This window comes from Anas platyrhynchos, chromosome 4, assembly GCF_047663525.1.
Source record: "Anas platyrhynchos isolate ZD024472 breed Pekin duck chromosome 4, IASCAAS_PekinDuck_T2T, whole genome shotgun sequence".
Lineage (NCBI taxonomy): Eukaryota > Metazoa > Chordata > Aves > Anseriformes > Anatidae > Anas > Anas platyrhynchos.
Genome location: NC_092590.1, coordinates 69216654 through 69239889, shown reverse-complemented (window position 1 = coordinate 69239889; position 23236 = coordinate 69216654). Strand labels below are relative to the sequence as shown.

Here is a 23236-nt window from a genome sequence, read left to right as displayed (position 1 = left end):
ATGAGCAAGATGTCAAGATGTCAAGAAACCTTGCTAACTAAGAACAAGCCATTTACATAATATATTTAAGTTGGACCTGTTTAGTTTCAAGTTGCCAAGCAACAGCTACCCTCAAGATTCATCAAAACAATGCAATAACAGTATGTGAAGTTACAAAGCAAAAGGTTCTGGGATCCATTTCTCTGTTTTTTGCAGGTTCATATCTTGTACACCAAAAGGTGACTGACACGAAGGGCTGAACCTGAGAGCATCAGCATTAGAAGTGAGGCTATTAATCTGCCAGTGTAATAACGGATAGTTAACCATTGCAGAACAAGCCCAGAGGAAACCAGGGTGTGTCCTCACATTGGGTAGGTTGCATTTCAATCCAGCCTTCCCTTCACAAGGTTTATCGGGACAGTAGGTTCAAAATTTTCTTGAAGCTCCAAAAATAAAATTATTTCTCTGAGGAATTCATGCTGAACACCTTTTGCTTCTTGATTCAGACATAAATGAATATCTGGTAACTTTATGTTAAAATGAAAATGCAGCTAGATATGACAGCAGTTGTGTGCTACTGACTACAGCAATTTGTAGACTGTAAACCCAAAGGACAAAATAGATTTGGTAAGACTTTTGGTATAATTTCTTTGATTGCCTTTTTTTTTCCCCACACCTTTCCTTCTAGTTTAATCAATTTGCATGTTACAATCCTCCTCAGATGCAAAAAATTAAAACAAAAAAGGCTGTGAGTGGAAAACTAATTAAAAAACAAAACAAACAAACAAACAAACAAAAAGATCACAGAAAACTAAAACCACAGGGAAAATAAAAATAATAATAATTAAAAAAAGTGAGAACAGTGAGAACAACATAATAGTCCATGAGAACACATCAAGAAAATAAGTGGTCTGCATTTCAGGTGTCATGAGAAAACAGAAGGAAGAGAGAGACTTTCAAATGTGTTAAAGGGGGAGGAAGTGTGGGGATTGAGCAAGCATTCAGCATTTGCAAAGGGAACACAGGCCAGCAGAGATACAAAAAGAAAATGCTGCTGTTCTTGTGTCTGTTCAGATCTCTTTAAACCCAGAGATGAAAGTAACTAAGCAGAAGGGAATTTATAAATACTTACAAAAAAAAACACTTATGAGCAAAGTGTGCAGTTAGAGAGTTTATTCCTTGTTCTTTGCGATAAATATCTTTCAAGAAATAAACAAGATTTTTAAGAAGGAAGGAAAGAAACTTCTGAGTTTGAATTACTTTTTAACACCACTGTCACAGTGTTCTTCTGGTTCTTAGAAAATAAAAAATAAAAAATAAAAATAAAAATAAAGAAAAAAGGGAGCTTATGAGTGTCAAATTCAGTTGGCTGGAGTGACTGGCTTCTCAACAGCAAGCCCAGGTATTCATCAGAGAGGATACCCAGGGAGCTGTGAGAAAGCTTAGGAAAAAAAGCCAGACAGGTGCATGCAACTATCAGAGTTGTGGAGTTCTGATTGCACTATAGCAACACTATCTGCATTTTGAGCCTGTTTAATATCTTTATTTTATCGTTTGAAAGAAACCTATACCTCACAGATTGTATTTCTATTCAGTGTCATTAATGTATTTAGTTAGGATATGCAAGAATCAAAGGATTTTTTTAACGTATATTTTTATTTTTAAATTAAGGAGTCTATTCACTAAATTAGTCTTTACTGACATGGTCTTATATGGCATTTTGCAAAGATTTATGCAAATTCAAACCTGAACTTCAAGTAAAATTTTGGTTTACATCTCTTTGAAGTCAGTGAAACAAGGATCTTACCCTTAACATGTTTTCCCCTTCCATCATGCTCCTGCCCAGTAAGAAAAGACATCAGATGTAGTACACAGATTGGATTTAAGCAGCTCCCAGAGGAGCAGGAATATCATCTCTCCCTTTCTATCAAAGGCCCCATCCACTTAATTTCAGCATCAAACACAGAGTCTATGCTGTCTCACAGACATCGTCTCAAATTCTTGTTTGTACATTGAAAACACTTCCACAAGAAAGGAAGTTCAGAACCCCTTTCTACCCATCCTTCATCCTGGCCCAGCTGGTGTTCTCCAAGCAGATGAGAGATCTCAGCCTGAACCCTCACACCCAAAGAAGATTCTTGAAGCTTCACCTAGAAAAGCAGAAAAGGTAGTGGCTTAAGCACTTACAGCTGTGTATTACAACAAAGGGTTGTCTGTCAGTCCATTTTTATGTGGTGTTGGTGGATCAAGCTCCTCAGGAAGGGAGGGGGCTTGTCTTCTTCCTGTACTCTAAAGAGCATTCTGTGAATTCATCTCTGTTATCATCATTGAGGTGTCTCTGTCCATAATGAGAAACATGTTTTTAAATGCCTGAGAAACTCTGATTCAGAATTCAATGTACCAACAAACAAATTCAGGATGAAAGTGTTTATCCTATATTCACAGGTATCTTCTAAAATGTGATTCAGGCACTTTAAAGCAAGGCACTTTTTGGCTGCTTGGTCGTTCATCTGTCTGTGCTTCAGATCTCCTAAGAAATATAGTTCTAGTACTTCTATGGTTTTCAACAAGGTAGTAAGAATAAAAAGGCAATGGAGTATTTGGAATACTGTGGGGAGCCCAAAGAGCTATTTTAAATGCCTAACACAGTCTTCATCAGCAACAACAAAAAGAGTGATTACCTGAAAAGTAAGATTTAGAGATGAAAGTCTTTCTGAGCAATAGACCTAGGGATCAGCAACCATTCATAAAATGAAGGTCATGTATTGTAAATCAATATTTTGTTTTACTTGGAATAAGGACAAATGTGAAACATGAGACCTAAAACACATTCAAACATTCTTGTGAACATGAACACACAAACCCAATCTCTAGTCCCATGCCATGGAGCAAGAGCACTGAGCAATTTACTAGGTTTCTGTAAAATACTCTGAAAATGTGCCTCAGGGCTGACAGCTGCAAGCAAGGAGAACAGAGTGGTTGGATATGTAAAGACAGGAATTATAAAAGTGAAAAGAAGATAGTAAAGAATCTGCTACTTAAGGTCAGGCTTTGTTGGAATACAATTAGAGTGTTAAGCCTTGAGTTGAAAAAAAATGAAATTTGATAGTGTGTTAACTGAAGCTACTAAAGGGTTAGGCATGAGGAGCAGAGGTCTTGGGAGGGGTTACAAGATTTCAATCTATTTGGTTTAGGAAGGAAAATTGGAAACATAAACATGCTGAACAGTTTGCTCCAAACTTGCTGGATACCAATCTATTTATGTCACATGCAAATGTGACATGGTGAAACTGATGAAGAGTTCACAACAAAAACCTTAGGTTATATCTCAAAGAGTACTTTGTTTTTTTGTTTGGAGAGCTCTTACTGTCCATAGTGGGCTGCTGAGCAGTTTGCAATATGTGATAGTAGATTGGACTCAGAGGTGAAGATACTTCAGATATTCTTCATAGTATTTCTGAAGGCACCTGGTTAAAAAAAAGTGGCATTGAGTGAATGGACTGGAAAGATCCATAGTTCTTATCACTCAGAAATACCCTTTACCATATGGGCCCTCTGACATTTAACATACATGCTTTGCAATATGTTTCATTTGCATAAAGAGTGTACAAGAAACCTGGCTGGGAGCGACTCATGTTTCATTCATTGCTCACTCATAGAATAGAGCAGAAAGCACCTAGTTTCCCTCATGCATCCTTAGAGACCTTTCATACTTTCATGCACCTACATGTCCTGGCAAGGCAAGCTGGCTTGTAGAGAGAAAAGAAACAAGGATACACATAAATGGGACCGGTTATTTGGCCTGCATGACATCAGTAAACCACAGAGAAAAGCAGCTCCAGCTCCAAGCAGGAGCTGTTTGCATACATCGTGCCAGGTGACATTTTCCTCTTCAAAGTTTCTGGCACCAAAAAGGTATTCATATATTTACAACCTTTCTTAAGGTCAGCTCTGCTGTGTCTCCAACTGAGCCATTAAATATTAATTGGACCTGCTTTCCAAAAATAAAAAGCAGAATCTCTAATTTACTTGTGTAATTAACACCTCCTACAAACCAGGTGTCCTCCTGAACCAGACCGAAAAAGCCATTTGCAATTCACAATCCTGAAATATGCTATGTGCTTTTGACACAGACACACAGTTACTTGTTCAATTTTGCATGCACAACTGCACATAATTACTTCTGGAGAAAAATAAAAAATAAAATAAAATAAAATAAAATAAAATAAAATAAAATAAAATAAAATAAAATAAAATAAAATAAACATAAAATAAAAACAACATAAAATAAAAACAACATAAAATATGCCTTCCATATGATCTAGTCAAGCCTTCCAGCTCATGTAGAACTGTTCTTTTCAGTATTTTTAAGCGTTTTATCTAGATGAGTTTCAACATCAACAATTTTCAATAGAGATAAATTTCTCAGAGTTTGAATTCTAATCCAAAATTGTAAGAAAAATAAATAAAATTAAATCACTCGCTGGTCCATTAGAAGTTGTGTTAAAGAGCGCTGATTTCCACATGCTTAATGACCTTTAAGCCTAACATTGCAAATAGCTCTGAAAATTAAGTTCGGTACCACCATTACTAATGTTAAAATAGGGTAAACATGTATTCATTAATTTTTGAGCAGTGTAGATTACTTGCAAATATATAATAGGTGTAAATTTATCCAGATGAAGGACACGTCTGATCTTCAATGAGGATAAGGAATTTGTGGAGTGAAAATTTAAAGACCTGAGGTCTTCATTGCCATCTAAGCTGAGAGACATATAAGTTTTCAGGATCACACAACCCAAGCGTACTAGTTTTGATTTTACACTTGAACTCAAGTACTTCCCTCTTGCAAAGACTGAGCAGGCTGGGACAGAGGTCATACTTAAACCTTTTGGGAATTCATAGTCTAAGTACTGCCTCATGTTTTTTGCCTCAGGAACTCAGCCTGGTTGACAGTCTCAGAGTTTACCTGCAGTTATAGGTGCTAAGCAATTATAATAATAATAAAAATAAATCCTATTTTCTTTGGACGAGGCCACTCTTTTTGATAAATGTTAGAGCACTAACTTAGGGAATGAGGTAAAAAGGCTTCCTTTTTCTATAATGGCAGATTCAAAACTCCATCCTGAATCTTGTCAGAAAATTTCCAAATCTTCAGGCTTGGAAATACTTTGGTGAAGGTGTGTTAAGAAAAGCAAATTGAAGTTGAAAGCCTCTTCAGTTACATAGACTAATTAAATTGTTCTGTAGAGTTTTTATTCTGACTGCGTTAGGATGAGGATGTCACTCAGGGAAGGTTCTGAGTTCCAGTCTACAGCCAAAATGAAAGTTTGAAGTAAGGAAGAGGACTATTTTTGCTGACATAGATTACAATCAGAAGCTGAATAATCACAGCCTAGAAACATTTTGGGCCCTACTACTATTACTGTGAGAAAACGATATTTCTCTTGCATACTCTTTAACAACAAACCATTGCTGGGTCACAGCTCCTTCACACCAAGGATGTCAGTGCAAGCATGACAGCTCCACTACAGAACCAAGTATCATGATTTCCAGCTCAAGAGCAGACCTGCCAAGTATTTGCCAGTCTCTTGTCTTTTCTAGCAAAACCCACTCCAGGCTGTTGGGTGATAAATCCAGATCCACTTTCCTGGAGCACTACCTTCATGTTAGCAAGTGTGCCAGTGGCAAGATGCCGTTTTGGATATCACATTTCAGGTTTTCTGGAACATCTGATCCATACTAGATCCAACTGTCAGGATTGTGTATGCAATGATTATTTTAGCTAAAATATTGGTAAGAGAATCCACAACATTGACCCCTCTGGTAAATGCTCCCACTGCATAAGATGCATGTTTTCATCTTTGTTACAGCAGTAAATACGCTGATCTTTTTTGCAGCATTTCAAAAGATGATGGCAGAGTGTATTTTCCCTCTACCTCCTTCTACCCCAGAATAACCCAGGGCATAATGAATGAAGAACCAAGCTAATAGGAGTTTTTCCTGCATCAGTAAACTGGGTGAATGAAACCATGACCTCTTAGTGAACACTTCCTACTCAGTAAGGAAAGTAGAACAAGCACTTCTCTGGTATGGGGTGAGGAGGGGATGGTGAGAAGAAGGGAGAAAGAAAAGATTACCTACAGAGCTAGCTCTGCATAATTAGCAGAAGATACCTTCTGTTACAGCAAAACAATACACTTAAACTTCACTGCAAATCAAGATTGAGAGGGGAAATTAGAAAAAGAAGAATTACAGCTCTCCTCACCCTCCCTCAGTTTCTGGTGTCTTTACTCTTCTTTTGGAGCATACTGTAGACTTCAGCTTCCTAATTTTTCATGGAAATTAAATCTAAAAGGCATTCTGTAACATGCAGCAGGCTTGAGATTTTTTTTTTTTTTTTTTTTTTTTTTTTTTTGGTCTAGACCTAAGCACCTCCAGAAATGTTCAATGCTTTGCAAGATTGAGTTGTATTATGAAGTGTGTGCATGGCAACACCCTCAACTGGCATGAATCAGCTTCATTAATTAATTTAACAGCAGATGTTACAGTTTAACTATGTTCTGGTTTATACCTTTAAAATGTGGCTTTGGTTATGCTTTAGAGGTTTATTGATGTAATAGCTTCAGAAGATTATCATTATATTTTCTCTCATCTACTATTTTGTTGATACTAAAAAAGATTATTTTTTTTTGTTTAATTTGTGTGTGTTGGAAGTGATGGTTTAATATATTTAACTATATGTAACATTCTTAAAGTGAGCAACATTTTCTTTGGGAAACTAAAGATCAGATAAAAAATTGTGGGTATCATCAAACTCATGTTTCCACACAGAGCTGTAGATTATCAAAGTTGACTCTCAGTGAAAAATTAGCATTCCCCTTGCCCCCTGCAGAGATGTTTGGTCCTTATGCTGAAGCTAACGTGAAAGACAGGAGCATCAGGCTTTTCTTGCAGCAAGACAGAGTGGGGAGGCATGTGGAGGCAGACAGGAAGATAGTAGAACTGGAAAGATTCCATATACATTTTTTTTTTCTGAAATATTGTATTTACACAAAATTGGAGAGAGTACAAATACTTTACTAAGAAGACAAAACCATTATAATACATTCAATTTAAACACAGGCAGAATTATAGATGCAAAGCACAGAAGCCTAAAGTACTCACAAGGCTAAATAATAAATAAAAAATAAATAGTTTCAGAAAGGCCTCGGAGATTAAAAGCAGAAGATAAGAGAACATAGTATTTGTTACACAGCATCAACTTTCCTTGACTTCAATGGGATTGCAATAAGGTGCTCTCCTTTTTCTATGTTGAGGATAGTGGGAACAACCCTCTTTCCATGTGCTGACTACTGAAACACTGAGTTTACAAAACAGTTAAGCATCTACTTAATTTTCAGCATGGGAACAGAACTATTAACTTCAAAGGAAATTATATTTGTACCTAATCACATGCTTATATACTTAGTTTGACCAGAAGGAGTCTTCTTAGTGCTTAATAGGGTCAAATTCATTGTTACATAAAAAATAATTGTTCTTTAACGTCTTCTCTTTTCTTAAATATATCTTAGAATTACTTTAATTTTCCCTTTATATACTAGATTAGAAAATAGTAGCTTATTGAATGCCATAGAATATTTTGAAACATGTTTTATATAATCAAAAGAACATTGTTCAAAAATAATTCCTACATTTTTTTTCCAAAGCTTTTTTAAATTTAAAAATAAATAAAAATACATATAATAACAAAGCAGCTTTGTGTTTCTGGGCATTTGGCAGCAAGTTTGTTATAATATCTCTCAGACATCTCTTGGTATCTGTTAAAATCATCAGATTAATTGATCAATATAAAAGAATACAATATTATTACAATCCACCAAATATAGCCAATGCATGAAATATTTTACACATTGTATATTCCTTAAAAAGAATTAACATATTTTAGCCTGTTTTGAAACCAGATAGCTTCTGAAGTAATATATCTTAAACACAGTGGAGTCTGTTACTTCTACTGCCTAACTGGTCTTTTTGTTGTTTTTGTTGCTGTTCTTTTCCCTCAATAAAAGCTAATTTGAATAGGACTAGCTCAGTGATGGAACTACAGTACTATTTAACTAAACTCCATATATGCCTTTGTTACTGTTGCTGCAATTATTGTTATCATCATCACATACCATTGAAGTGCTAAATAGTAGTAACTCAGATATGTGGACTTTGGTTATGCTTGATAGAATACTGGCATATCAAATATATGTACCACTTCCTAAAGGCTATGTTACAATCATGATGCCTAGTAATAAAGAATAATAATAATAACAATCTCAGATTCAAAGTGCTGACCCATATCACTTACTTGAGGCACCAATACAATTAATCAATCAATTAAGAGATTTAATTTTAATGTTCAAAACTAATAGGACAGATCCAGGGCTGCCAAGGGACATGCACAGCACGGAGGACTCTGGACCTCTTCTTCCAAGCTGGGGATTCCTGTGGTCCCAGAAGACAGTGGGTTATTACATCTGATGCAGGATGCTCCGAGAAATACCAAGTCTTCAGACTCGAAATATTAAAAGCTCCCTCTAAGCTTCTCCAAAGGCTCTCTTAAACCCCTCAAGCCTACTCCATTCACTCAGGAGCAAGGCCTTGCCTTATATCGCACTGACTGCAGATGAGGGAAGAGCCTTTCAGGAAAGTCCACAAAGACATTACGTTTCTTTAATGCAGCTTCCATACCCTGTAGACACTGTCACCACTGTCAGCATGAGAGGGAAAAGGCAGCTTTCCAGCAGTGTCAAAGGCCTGTCTCACTCAAAGGGGAGTGCTTACCATGTTGTTAGTTTGTTCTGTGCAAGCAGTAATCATTTTCAGTGTCGAGAGAGCTGTTGTACCCTGATGATGGATACAGATCCCTCTTAAGTATCCTATTGACGATGTTGATCAGAACTTTTTTATACTGTTGACGTAAAAGTGAGTAAACAAATGGATCTGACGCAGCCTTACTGTAGGTGAGGCACTTGCTTATAATTCCCCAGTAGTAGTTTATGGTAACAAAAGGAAGGAGCTCTATCAACCTGTTAAACATTAAAGAGAGATGGAAACACTTGAGTGTTATGTTCACACTGAGTCCAGTGCACAACTCATGCTTCATGAAACATTAAAGTAACACTTATTTTTATACAGTACATGGTCCCTGCAGGAGAAGGGTCCTCCTTGAATTCAATAAAGATAAAGGGAACTGTTGTAACAAAGCCACTAGGAAACAATAATAATTACCTCTATAGAAAGAGGGAAAAAAGTGTGTTTTCATTGTTAATGCTCCCATACATTAGAGAAAAAAAAAGTACTGCAGTTTATTGCTACATTTTCTGAATATATAGAGTTGTGCTGGTAAGTGACGGTGGTCAAAGTGATCCATTACCCCTCTCCCTCAGCAAGCTTGAGGCAACTTGGAGGATCTGGACTCACTCATCTCAGTTGCCTAAATGTAGCTGCCTGGTGACATTTGAAACAATTGGACATAACACCTGTGGGATCAGTTTGCTGCTTCTGGAAGCTGTGGGTCTCCCTTACATACTGTCATATCTGCCAACCTATGCAGAGGTTTTAGGTAAGTAACATGTGCTTCAGCATTGACTTACCTGTGGAAGTTTCTGTGTGTATTTGGCTGGCTGCTATTTTGGCCAAAGAAAACAAGGAGACAACACTTTTATCATCATTATATGGCCAGCCAGCTGTCTCCAGACCTGTGTCTCCTGGCCTGTGCTTCATGGATGATTAGTGGTCTCAGCACCTCAATTGAGATTGGTCCATTAATCACGGGTGGAGAAACTGCAACTAGGTTAAACGTTTTTTCCACAGAAGTGAGAGAAAACCTTCAGACTATTCCAGCAAGTGTCTGGCATGCAGTTTATCTAGATTGGACAAACTCTCCAGTAAGGTGGGAGGAACAGGGCAAGAAGTTTTCATTATCTTTACACCTTTTGTGAAACCTTTTGCAAGTGCAAGAATATGCTATTTTGTTATATTAATTCCAGAAGGGAAAAAAAAATAAATCACCATGAGATAAAATATCCCTTTTCTGTACCCTAAAACATCACAGTTTGAAAATGTGAGCTCTGAAGCTTTCTCAAGGCTTGAAGAAACTTTTGGCCTCTTTCCAATGTGCAGAGCTCCCAACTTGCAGGGTGTTGAATTTTGAAGCTGTTCCAGTCTTCCAATCTCTCTGCATAGAAAAGCTGACTTACCAATGCTAGAACTGAACTTTGCAACAAGAAGTTGAGCTTTATAAGGAAAATTTCTCGTTTGAATTAATAAAAATAAAATAATTCCCATGGCAAGTACATTTAAGAATCAGATGACTCCTGCTTGAAGCTGCTTGGAAAATTCCAGTGATTTCAAAACAGAGAGCACATGAAGGAAACGTGAGGAATAACTGAATATTTCAGACACTGAATGTAAGAAATAAATAAATGTATAATAAAGTACATTTGCTACATGGTTTCTTAGTTTATCCATTCCTGCAGATCATCATAATACAGGAAACATACACTTGATATTTACATGACTGACATTTTTATAAACACACCAAATAAGCAGAGTAAGATATCTTTCAGTTATGAAGATAGATGTATTACTATGTGTCCACTTTAATGTATCCAAATGGTCCAAATGTAATTGCATTGAAGCCAACAGGGGAAAAAAAAAAAATCACTCAGATTTTAACAAGATAAAAGGCCTGGACAGAAGGGTTCAGCCTTATAAATATCCACCTGGATGCATCTTAGTATAATTTTCTTGATTTCAGTGATGTTACAGCAAAGATGAAATTCATCTGTTGGCTTTTAGCGAACAGATGAATATATTGCTAATGATCATAATCTCATTCACATTTATGAAATGAGGAGAAAACACTGAGCTCACAACACAACCTGAGTCACCAGGCCAAAGAGCAAGAAAAGAGGATGAAATCTCTCCCAGGGCCTCCGCAGAGATTGCTTCAACACGACTGCACTGAAAATGGAATAAGAATGGAGAAGTGGAAAGACAGCAAATCCTCCAACTTTATTGCTTCTACCACCCTCTATTCAGTGCTGCCTAGACACTGTCTTGCCTTTGATGCAAAGGACCCCCAGGATGTCCTCCCCAAATGCTTCCTATTCTGCAGTCGCCGATCTCTCTTGGTCCTTGTGACTGAGGCAGAAGCTTTACCTTGCCATGCACATTTATATAAACCAATCCTCTGCCTTCTCCCTGTTGACACATGCAGTACCGATTTGTCACACATAGAAAATGTACCATCTCACTTTTGCAAAATGCAAGGTTTGAAGAAGGAAGACACTTTTATTTTAGAACTTTATAAGAAATTATTTTAGTAGTGTGTAAGAAATATCTCTACCCTAAAAAAAAAAAAAAAAAAAAAAAAAAAAAAGCGATGCTGGAATTTGCTGAGCCTGGTAATATTCAAATAGAAAGAAGATGACAAGATCCACTTTGTTCAATACAATTATATCCTGATTATGGCTAAAGTGAATAGAAAATGACTCAGAATGTACTGAACACTGATCAATTAACCTTTTAACTCTGTGCTATAATGTTAATATTTGTAATAATCCTTTTAACTGCAGAAAAAAATGCAGTTATCCAGGTAATCAGACAGGAATCCTGCTTAACATCTAAATGGGAACTGAAAGAAATGTCATCCTAAAGGTTAAAAAACATTGTCATGTTTGTGCTCTGGCCTCAATCTGTCCCACTACCCATGTAAGAAAAGGGTAATAATGATGGTTGTAAATGACCTATGTGTATATGACTGTGTAAGTTCATTGGGCTAAAGCTGGCCAGTTTTGATAAGCTGGTGTGGCTGCAGACCCTGGCAAAGTTGGAAGAAAACAGGAAAGCCTTCACCAGGGTGGTTTTGTAAAGACTAGCACACCTTCCTGAGCAGAAGTCGGTTCTCTCCAAAGGTATTTGAAAGCACGATTGAACGGTGACCAGTAAAGAAATAACTAAATAAATCACTTGTGAAAGCTGTAGCCCATTTTAATTTAGAGATAACAAAGACTAGTACACCTTCCTGAGCAGAAGTCGGTTCTCTCCAAAGGCATTTGAAAGCATTGTTGAATGGTGACCATTAAAAAATAAATTAAAAAAATCACTTGTGAAAGTTTTAGCCCATTTTAATTTAGAGACAAAAGGCTGAAATGCTGCAATTCACTATAGTTATGTTGGCTTCCAGCTCACTGATTTAGTCAAGCTTTAAAAATGATAACCATATATTGTATAAGGACTATGCAAGTACGGAATAAGAATGATATATAACTCTTTTAAAAGGTACAGACCATCAGAGTGGATGCAAATGATTCTGAATGGTTAGAAGCACGGTTATACATTCTTAAAGTCTAATTATTGGTTTTGCTGGGAGCTAACTCTCACACCTCATCACAAGTCCATGCTGCACCATTAGCAATATATTCACAGACATTAACGTTTCCAGACACAAATCTTATCTGCCAAATTATCAGCCTGGATAAATTTAAATTATATCACCTCAGCTTCCAACAGCAGCAAGCTTGGCCTTATGCCTTGAAAAAAAAAAAAAAAAAAAAAAAAGCTAATCAGAAAAAGCGGTCTGCTTTCCCCTCTGTTGCTTGGGTTGTGCTAATAAGGAGGGGTGGCGAGCGTTTTAAACTGCTTTCATCGCCCACTGGCGTGTAATTAATTCCTGGTACTTGTCCTAAAAGCCTCTTGCTCTTGGCAGAGGCTCCCAGAGCTGGCAGCAAGGAGGAGAGGAGAGCCAGAGCCCGCCGGGGCTCCCAGCTCAGCGGGCTGGGCGTGCGCGCGTGTACGCGCCTGTGTGTGCGCGCCTGTGTGCGCGTGCATGTGAGAGCGTGCGAGTGTGTGCTCTCACTACCGGCCCCAAGTCTCCGTCGGGCTCTGCAAGCCCCAAATTAGTCGTAACCCTCCCCCCCCCCATTCCGCGGCACCAGCATCCTCACATCAGAGGGCACACGGGTGTCTCGGGAAGTCCCCCAACCCACCCCAGCAGGCAGGAGATACTAACCTGGTGATAATGTAAGGACCAAAACAGATCACGAACGACCCTATAAAAATACTGATTTTCTTGGTAGCCCTCTGTCTCCTCCGTTTCTGCTCGTTGAGACAGCGCTGCTTCACACTGCAAAGGGAAAAAAGAAAAAGAAGGTCGGTGGGTTAATGCAAGGGGCGAGGAGGGGAGATCTCCCTAGCCAATGGAGAGAGGAAGGGACTCGTCCCCGGCCGGGAGCCGCTGTCCCGTGCAGGGCAGGGCAGGGCAGCCCCGGCCCCAGCCCCGGAGGAGGGCAGCCCGTGGGAGAGAGGAGCGCAGCCCTCACCCCAAAAGCAGCTCCCTGGTACAGGGACCTCAGGCCACTGAGAGCCCACCCGCAGGCTGGGACTAGCATTTTAAGGAAGCAGGCTGCAAAGGCACAAAGCACCGACTTCTGGCACTGTAAGCAGCGCCTGGAGCTGGAGGCAGGAGGGTCTCACCGGGCTGCCGAGGTAGGCAGGAGAACACGAAGGGGTGCCGGGGAGGCAGAGCATCCCCTCCGCCCTGGGGTACCCACCACAAGAGCCCCGAGGCTGTGAATGCAAACACGCGCCCCTTACCTGGGATGGATGTCCACCAGCAAAACCAGAGTCTGCATGGTAATAATGTCTATCCGCTTGCAATGGAACCGAGCAACTTTCAACACCTTTAAATAGGTGAAACACAAGATCACCAGCGACAGCATGAAGCTGGTGGAGTGAAAGACGATGGTGAACACCGTAAAGCGTCTCCGCTCCGTCTCTTCCTTCAGGTGCAAGGTGCAAGAGGCATAAACGCTGCTGTAATCTACCCACGAGTAAAACAAAGATACCAAGGGGAAGGTGAGGGAGTGAAGCCACGAGTAGCCCATCAGTATCACAGCGTCCTTATACCGCATCTTGCTGGTGTAGCTCAAGGGGAACACCACGGCAATCCACTTGTCGATGCTGAGCGCTGCCATGCTCAGCATCGTGTTGGAAGTGAGGAAAGTTTCCAGGAAACCCACCGCTTTGCAGACGCAGCCCCCGAGGGGCTGCTGGTTCCTCAGGATCCCCAGCAGGGTGAAAGGCATGTTCAGGACGGTGAGGAGCAGGTTGCAAAAGGATAAGTTCACCAGGAAAACCCCGGCGACCTGCTTGCGGATCTCCGTACTGTAGACGAAGCATAGCAGCACCAGGAGGTTGGAGAGCAGGGAGACGACCAGCACCAGCACGAGGAGCAACGCCAGCAGCACGCCTGCCAAGTCCATCTCTCAGCGGGTCGCCTGCAGCGGGCGAGGGCAGGAGGAAGGGGGCATCCGAGCCGGCACCGCAGCCTCGCAAGCCGCCGCCCGCAGCCGTCCGCGCATGGTGCCGGGGGGGAAACGAGGAGCGAGCGGGGACGGAGGAGAGGGGGAGAGCACCGGTGGGACTCTGCTAGCAAGGGGCCGGGGCACGGGGGCAGCGGCACCGGGGTCCGGAGGGGAGGCACCGGGGTCCGGGGCGGCGTCGAGCCGGAGCCGGGGCAACGGGGCCAGGGCGCGGCGGGGCGGTGGAGTCGGAGGCTCGGAGCGGAGCTCGCTGTGCGCTGTCCGCGGTGCTGCAGCCGCCTCTGCCCCGACGGCTCCTGGCTTCCAGCCGCCGCCGCAGCCCCCCTGGGCACGGCCCGGCCCCCTTCAGGCACTGAGCATCTTCCCCCGGTGCCCAGCCCCTGAAATAGCCCAGGCGCGGAGCCTCCCGCCGCGACTCATGCGCAGAGGAGGAGCGCTTAGCCAGGGATCGCGGAGTCGGGCTGAGCCACTCGCGGGCCGCAGGCGAGAGCAGTAGGAAGCCCAACTTTCCGCTAGTGCGCAGCTCAGGAAGGGTCGGAGCTGGAGACGGGTTGGTGGGAGTTGAAGCGCTGCGCTGTGCCGAGCACACCCTGATGCACCGGCTGGATCAGGCAGTTCGGGAACCTGTGGCAAAGCTAGGCTCTGTGCCCCTTGGAACGCCCCCCCTTCTACCTGATTACTTGCCCTGTCCTATTTTTTCCTTTAATTCATAGTGCCTGGAGGATTTACAGTCATCCTCCGGGTATTCACGTTTTCCCCATCAGCCAGCAACACCGGGAAAGAAGTTTCTTGGCTAGAGACTTCCCTTTGGCAGCTCGGACTCACACTCTTAAAGCCCCAAATGACTGAACAAGTGCCTACATTAGAGTGGTGCTGGCACATCCTGTGGAAAACTAACATCTTTCTCTTACCGTTTTCCATTTACAATGACATGTTAACAGGGCAGTGAGATGGTGAGAAACCTGCTTTATCAGATTGTGGAAAAGCTGAAAAGAGAGGCATGAAGGAGTCTAGAAATTCTTCCTCTGTACCTGCCAGGAAGGTGCATCATAGCTAATGCTCAGATACTGTAAGTCTTTGTCTTACAAATAAAAGCAAAAGAATGTTTTGTTGCATCAAAACACCGGTGCAGATATAAGCTGCCACATCCAATCACTGTCATATTTTACAGTTGATTGCCAGAACTGGCATGAAAAAAGGTAGCTCTCCCGCTATCCAAAATGACTATTAATATCCTAAGGAAATGCTGTATTGTATATATTGTCCCTACAATGTAATCTTGTCACGCAAGTGTGACCACTGTGTGAATAACTGTACACAAAACTGCTTGAAAGAGCCTGCAGGCAGTATGTTCTTTTTTCCAACAGCAGTTATAAGTTTTGGATCTGGCCCTAATTGAAAAGGTTGCTATGGTAAGTTATATGTCTTAATGAAAGAGCATAGCATCAAGACATGAGATGTGTTATTTGGAAGAGAACCAGTACTGTATTATTCCTCAGGATGGAAAGAAAACGAATGTTTTCTCTGATCAGAAAGCCACCATTTCCAAAGTTACAAAAGAGCAGATACATTGAGAGTGCTTATGCTTGACAAACAAAAATCCAATATATATCTGTGTGAGCATTTCAGAAAAAAATCTATAAAAGCACGATAGTTCTCTCAGAGTTCATCTGTTTCATTTCTATCATCAGGGAAACAACACTGCAGAGCCAAACACCACACAAAGGATAAGAAAGGACTGAACCATCATGGTAGAAGCTGGCTATATCCATGCAGTGGTTTTGCAATCGATCCCTCTCCCATATCAGCAGTTCTTAAGGGTCCCACTAGTAAGAACTCATCTCTGCCCCCCCTTTCATTTAATACTATCATAAGGTTATGGAGCTTTTATGTTAGCCATATGGGAATAGAGGCTGCCTGTGCAGTGATGTCAGGTGGGGTAGATGTTATTTTATATCATCACAGAGCCAACCTAGATGTGTTGTTCTCTTACTGTGATAGATACCTGAGAAGTTATTTCCTGTTGGATCCACAGAATGCAACTTCTCTCTTTCTTTTTCTCTCTCCCTTCTACATATACAAACATGTAAAATTTCTCTAATGCATCCTTTTCAGTTAGAGTTAATTGTTTCTGAAAACAAATGGAAAAAAGAACACATCAAAATATGAAGAAAAAAAAATGGTGCCAAGAAGCATAAAACCAGGAAAATAAATAAACAAATAAATAAATAAAAGTGAAGCAGCGTGTAGTATAATCCCCTCTAACAATATTCTGGGCTCAAATAACCCAGAGGAGATTACACTGTTAGATTTCTCCCTTTGTTACCGGTGGTCCTTTGTCAACCTGCATAGTTAAACATGCATGACTTTTTGTGGGATGCAGGGCCTGTGTTTGCAACCAAAAACACACCACATGAGCTTCCTTTCAGTCTAACATTCAGTCTGAAAATAGACAACCATGTGAATCCAGAAGTTTGCAAACCCACTGTGGGTTTGCGAAAGCAAGCATCTGCCACCTTAGTCCCTGAAAACACATATATCCATGCTACCTCTATGCACATAAACAGATATATGTAAACCTAAATCACTGGAAATGCTCATGTAGATCAATGTGAACACACATATTCTCCCAACCAAGATCTTACAGTATTTACTTACATAATCAAGGAAGCTGTCTTGATTGAAACTGAGGACTCTGGAGACTGTTATAATATAAATAAGAAAAGGAAAAAACAAGCAAACAAACAAACAAACAAATAAGTTGTGTGCAGTTAATTATTCTTTAATAGATATAGTCTATTCAGTTAGCACAGATTAGGTAGAGTACTTGAGACTTTAATAGCTGCATCATTCATTAAATCTACACATTTATCTGTTCTAAATATTGACCGCAACTTATTGGATTTAATGGTTAATGGACTGTATTCATTGGAAAGGGATGGGGGATGATTCAAATTCCTTTTCAGTTTCACTCCAGGAGAGATGTGTCATGCAAATTCCAATGCAGATCACAACTGCGCATAATTCAGTTCTAATCAATGTATTCTGCAATGGCTAGGAACACATTTAATTTGGTTCTAATTTTAAGAAAACACCATGATGGAAGATCTCAGAAAATTACATTGAATAATTTGCAAGTACCGAGAGGAGCAACTCCTTCCCCCCGCTTGTCTTATGACAGGTGAAGAGAAGGAAATTAAATTATATTAACCAATATAGGGGGAAATGGAACGACTCACAGAACTGATTTAAGACCAAGGCTTTTCACTTGTAGGCCACTCACTAAAAAGTGACCCATTTCAAAAGTGAGCAAGACTGGTTAATAGCCAAGAGATTTTTCAATATGTTCTGTAAACAGTTTTGGTATTCATAGTTCCCAATAAGCACAGGGAAATACTTCTCATCGTTACAGTAGTAGCAGTTGTGGCATTGTTGCCACGTTAGTTTTAGTTAGTGAAGTTTTAGTGATGCTAACATCCTTTGATCTATCAAGACACAGCAACAAACTAATATTCTACTTTCTTATTCCATTTTTTTTGTTTTGTTTTGTTTTATTCCTCCTTTCTTTTCAGAGTCTTGCATTATTATGATTTGAACTATTGGGTCTTTGAGCAAGCAGGGAGGGCATCATTATCTTCACGAGTAACACGGCTTTCATTCTTGACGGAACAATAAGACATATAAGCAAGCAGATAGTAGTAATATGATAACTGACATGCTGTTAGTCTCTTCAGAAAAGATGCAAAGCCTGACTCATCATTCTAATACAATTCTGTTACTCTGTTCCCATGGCAGAATTCCAGTGGGCACATTTACTACCTGTGGAATAACTTTGTCATAAGGATCTTCCTAATATGGAATAAAAGCAAACTGAAAGATCTTCACATTCCTCCTCCTAAAGGAAAAAAAAAAAAAAAAAAAAAAAGCATGCTTTTTTTTTTTTTTTTTTTAAATCATAACTACCTGGGAAGGGAGAAGAACAAAAGAAATATGAGGTTCAACCATGAAGCAGTTTTGCAGACTGAAATTACTTGGAAATTGCTTAAATATTACAGTGAGGAATCTCACAGTTCAACAGATAATCTTGCAGCTGTATTAAAGCTACATGCTTGCAAAAACCTTCCAGACATATTCCTAGAGTCTACAAAAACTGATCTCAAACTAATTCAAGCAGAAAATATTTGATTTTTGAGGATGGAGTCAAGATTTGAAGAAAAACATAAAAATACCACAAGAATAACCAATTCTTGATGTTTCATAACGGAAATGGAAGTACACAGGCCCTGAAGGATGAAAGAAAAACAGCAAAATATTCACAGAATTCAAATCAATTTCAGATGAGATATCATTCTAAAAATTGATATGTATGGGTATGTGTCCACATTTCCTCTTTCTCCCACCAATTTGTTTTATCTTTCTGTTCCACGGTATAAGGCAGCAGGTAAAATGAGAATTCTGTATTGCAATATTCAGTTTTGTAATAAAACTGGCTAGATTTTTTTTTTTCCTAGAATACAATGAAAAAATGTGAACACACACACACACACAAAAATGCTGTTCAACTGAGCAGAAAAATATATTGATTTCAGTGAAGTTCTGGTCGGGGGTAAACAAACACTAACTGGCTTTTCTACCCAACACCTTCTTGGCTATAATGCAGGTTTGAAACACTGTTGTAGGAATGCTGTTCTCTCAAGCAAATGGCACAGGAACTTGAACTTTTGTCTTCCATAACTCAGTGTCAGATTCTTCAAAAATACCCAGGCTATGCTCATTCTCTCATCAGACTAGTTCTAAAACAAGGTCACTCCCAATTTAATGGAATATTCATTACTTGAGCCCCAACTAAAATTTTTATTTCTGTAAAGGTACATTTATTCTGCAGTCTTTAGAAAACATAAAATTATTGATGAATTTCTATTAAATCTCAAAGCGAGAGAACTAGCCTCCTACTGTTTTAATCTATTTTGTACATTTTCTAAGGATCTAGTTTACACATAGGTTTTAGTCTGATAGAAATAAAGATTAAAGCACATTTTTCCACAGTGCATCACAAACGCAGTGTTTCATACTAGCAGTGCTATAGTATACCAGCTTGTTATAAAACTTATCAAAGCTGCAGGCATGTGGATGAAATTCCCAGGAGTCTTTTGCTGGCATTTTCACAAATGTGACAATGTTTAGCACTCCCAGGGGCCAGCAAACATTAAATGGCATTTTTCAGAAACTGCTGAGGCAATTTATTTACTGTTGGAATGAAGTTCCAAGAGCCAACATATGAAAAAATACAGCATGTGTTCTTCTGTACTCTAGAAATTCTCCTTTTTCTGCCTTATGTGCTCAAAATCCCCCACTCTTCTCACAGAGAAAGTCTGTGTCTGCTTTCCTTGAGTCAATGCAAACCCAAGTCGAGTCTCTTAAAGCCACTGGGAAAACCAAGGCAGAGTAAGTGAAAGAAAACAAACATAAGACTGTAGAAAGAGTATGAAGCTTCTACGACAGGTGCCATTTTGATAATAGTTATTTAATGCACAGAGTGCTCTCAGCAAACACATCAAGAAAACATTAACCCTACCTTCTGCAGTCAAAGGGCTGGTCTGATGGGGATCACTGCTGAGCTGCGCTGGGACAGGGATGCACCAAGCATGCCTGCCTTGTGGATGGCTGGACGGGAAGGATTGCATGCACACAACCCAGAGCTGTTTGCTAAGCTGTTTGCTCAGGAACAGTTTAAACAGGCACTCTGAATCAAAGGAGCAGAGAGAGTTATGCAGGATGGGCAAGACCCCTTGGGTTGAACTGAAGTTGCCCAAAGCAGGCACAGCAGGGGAAATTACTCCTGTGTGATGGCACAGCGCCCCTTGGCTCTGCAAAGCCCCTCCCATAGGACAGGTGTGTCATGTAACCCATCCCCTTATGGACATGCAGCAGACTGGTCCCCATCATTCAGTGCAATACTAGCAGCACTCTGTGTTGTACAGAAGTGCCCCTGCCCTTCAACCTTCACAGTAATCTTTCTGTGGTAGTTTCTTGCTTGAATGCCTAAGCAGTAATTTGCCTTCCCCTAAGCTATCACTGCAGAGAGGTTTCTTCACACCCCCGCTAACAGGTACATCTTCTATTGGTGAAGGTAATCAACTGGCACCATCTGCTTCGAGGAATAAATAGTAAGGGTTTTTTTTCTTTCTTTTTTTTTTTTTTTTCCAGAAATTTTGTAATATCTAGGTACTATCCTCCCATCACACCCATCCTTTTCCCCTGCCTACCCATCCAGCCACCCCCATATCCATACGTAGGAACAAGTTCTTGCAGAAAAAAAAAAAAAAAACTGGCTCAGAAGCAACTTCACTACTTCACTCAAAGAAACAGAGTTGGCAGGTAATAAATAAGCCTGTGCTATGCTGTTTTCATAATAAATAAATAAATAAATAAATAAATAAAAATACAACACTCACTGGGGCTAAGACATTTAAATGTGAATACAGGTTATTGTGCATGCACAGCTATCTCAGAGTCTCTATTCTCATGTACCTAACACTGTATGTTTCACTGAGTGTATTTAAAAAAAATAAAAATAAATAAATAAATAAATAAACCCTTTCATTAAGGTAAAGAAAGAAAATCAAGGAACTGCCAGGACAAAATTGACACTGTAATGCAAACTCTGTGCTCTGGCATAGCAGGGGTTCCCACAGTAAGTGATGTTGCTTAGGAACAATAATAACATGTAGCCCCAAATCATTCATCCCCTCCAGTTATTCAGGAAGAGAGACTCAGTCTCCCATCAAAAGAACAGAAGTGAAGAAGACCCCCCCCTTCCCTGGGTCTTAATCTCAGCCTTACCTCTGATGGGGTTTCACCTGGAGAACAGGGAAGAAGTGAAATGTTGCCAAAGTCCAAAAGATCTTAATAACTACACAGAAAAGGAGAACAGAAGTACATCTTGGAAACAATGGCCCTCATCCAGCTCTACACCCACCTATGTAGAAGGGCTCCTTGCCCCAAAACATTACACTGGTTTGACCTTGCCCTGACCCGTCCCATGTCTATGGCAGTAGAGGTTGAGTGACCCCTGGACTGGTCTTTTGCTTGTTTGCCAGATAGTGGTTTTGCATGTTACATCCTCAAACCTTGTTCCTCAGGGAGGATGATGGGCATGTATGTCTTTCACGGGTAGAAGAAGAAGAAATGCCACATGCTACTTCTCTCTGGGAGGGCTCTGGGAGGTCATGTGCAGCTGAAACTCTCCATTGTGCCTGCCTTCTGGTACTCAGAAGAACCAGAAGTATCCTTGTGTTCTAGGTGACCTTCACTTTAAAGTCCAGTACAAAGCAAATCTTCTCAGTATGACATTTTTTCCACCTTATGATGATGAGATCCTTTGAGTTTTGTAGCTGAGAAGCTTCTGCAATTTCTTTGGAGGTAGATTATAAATTATGAATTTATTCTGATTATTATTTCTGGTAATTATGTTCATTCTTGTGCCTCTTAAGGTCATTTAGGATTTTGTCTCTTTCCTGGATAATTGTTTCCATCAACATATCAGTAGTCTTGGAAACAGATAGCAGAGCTTGTACCCATCATCTAGCTTCATACAATGAGTTGAGCAAGTAAAAATACACTGTTCTGTTGTCATAAACAAAGCCATTCTGGACAACTGGTGTCTATAGCTGCCTTGAGCTCTCTCTGCCACTTCAAAACAGGCCTAGCTGTTGGTACATTTGACTTAAAAAACAAACAAACAAACAAACAAACAAAAACATAATAATGCATTTATCCTCCCCCACTAGCCCCTCTCTCCCCCCTCCCCCCCCCAGAAAAAAAAAAAAGAAAAAAAAAAAGAAAGAGTTACAGGAGTTTAATTCTGGCATCTTGGATTACTTTGGATTACTTTGGATTTTTTTGGTAAAAATTCTGCCCTGTTTTAACCCAAACAAGGGGTTCAGACTACAGAGGACAGTAACTAAATTTCCGGGTAGCAGAAGGAAGCTATTTATTCTCTGTTGTTTAGTGAAACATTTAGAAAGCTTTCATTTTGTTCTGATGTTGAAGAGAAACAAATTTAACATCTCGAATTGTCTCACAAAATTGCTTTCTGTCTATTCCTGATCAACAACCATCAGCCTGTACCCTTTTAGTCTGCATTTTGTTATCCATCCTTACTTGAACTCCTCACTTACTTGCACAATGTGCTGCTCCCCCTCTCATATTTGCATCTTCAAATCTATGTGCAGCAGTAGGTTTTTAATCTCTTTTCAGTAGTCTCTGCTTATAAGGAGAATCCCCGTATATCGTCTTTATATAATCAGCAGATATACAAACAGCAGATAATGATAGTTTTCATAGAACCATGGCATGGTTTCGGTTGGAAAGGATCTTAAAGATCATCCAATTCCACACCCCCTGTCCCTGCAGGGACACCTCCCACCAGGCCAGGTTGCCCAAACCCCATCCAACCTGGCCTTAAACACTTCCAGGGATGGGGCATCCACAGTTTCTCTGGGCAGCCTGTACCAGTGCTTCACCACCCTCATGGTACAGAATTTCTTCCTAATATCTAACTGAAATCTACCTTTTTTTTTAGCTTAAAGCCATTCCACCTTGTCCTTTCACTACACTCCCAAATAAAGTGTACCTCTTCAGCTTTCCTGTGGGCCTGAACAGGCTGAACAACCTGTGGGCCCACAGGCTGAACAACCCCAACTCTGTCAGCCTTTCTTTGTAGGAGACATGTTCCAGCCCTCTGATCATCTTTGAGGCCCTCCTCTGAACCCACTCTAACTGGTTGATGTCTTACTTATGATGTGACAGTGCTGTTACTATTCAAGCAACATCTGAAATGTGTAAATTCCTTAAAAATATTTTTCTGTGAGCATGAG

General features: G+C 40.2%; 1 protein-coding gene across 1 annotated transcript; it reads right to left on the bottom strand.

The window, feature by feature from the left end:
• Positions 1-7082: 7082 nt before the first annotated feature.
• Positions 7083-15068, bottom strand: GPR78 (G protein-coupled receptor 78). The gene is made up of 3 exons (XM_005016228.6): positions 13630-15068; positions 13046-13159; positions 7083-9056 (listed from the first exon to the last, which is right to left on the bottom strand). Exons 1-3 carry the CDS (start codon positions 14295-14297, stop codon positions 8819-8821), a joined length of 1020 nt encoding a protein of 339 aa, XP_005016285.1. The 5' UTR covers positions 14298-15068; the 3' UTR covers positions 7083-8818.
• Between the last annotated feature and the right edge of the window lie 8168 nt (positions 15069-23236).

What these genes read in the sequence shown, in the direction of transcription:
- GPR78 (XM_005016228.6), bottom strand. Translation starts at nt 14,297, where the DNA reads ATGGACTTGGCAGGCGTGCTGCTGGCGTTGCTCCTCGTGCTGGTGCTG. An exon ending in CTGGTGGACATCCATCCCAG is followed by an intron (nt 13,160 to 13,629) that starts GTAAGGGGCGCG and finishes TTCCCTTTGCAG; the next exon opens with TGTGAAGCAGCGCTGTCTCA. An exon ending in GGTCCTTACATTATCACCAG is followed by an intron (nt 9,057 to 13,045) that starts GTTAGTATCTCC and finishes AATGTTTAACAG; the next exon opens with GTTGATAGAGCTCCTTCCTT.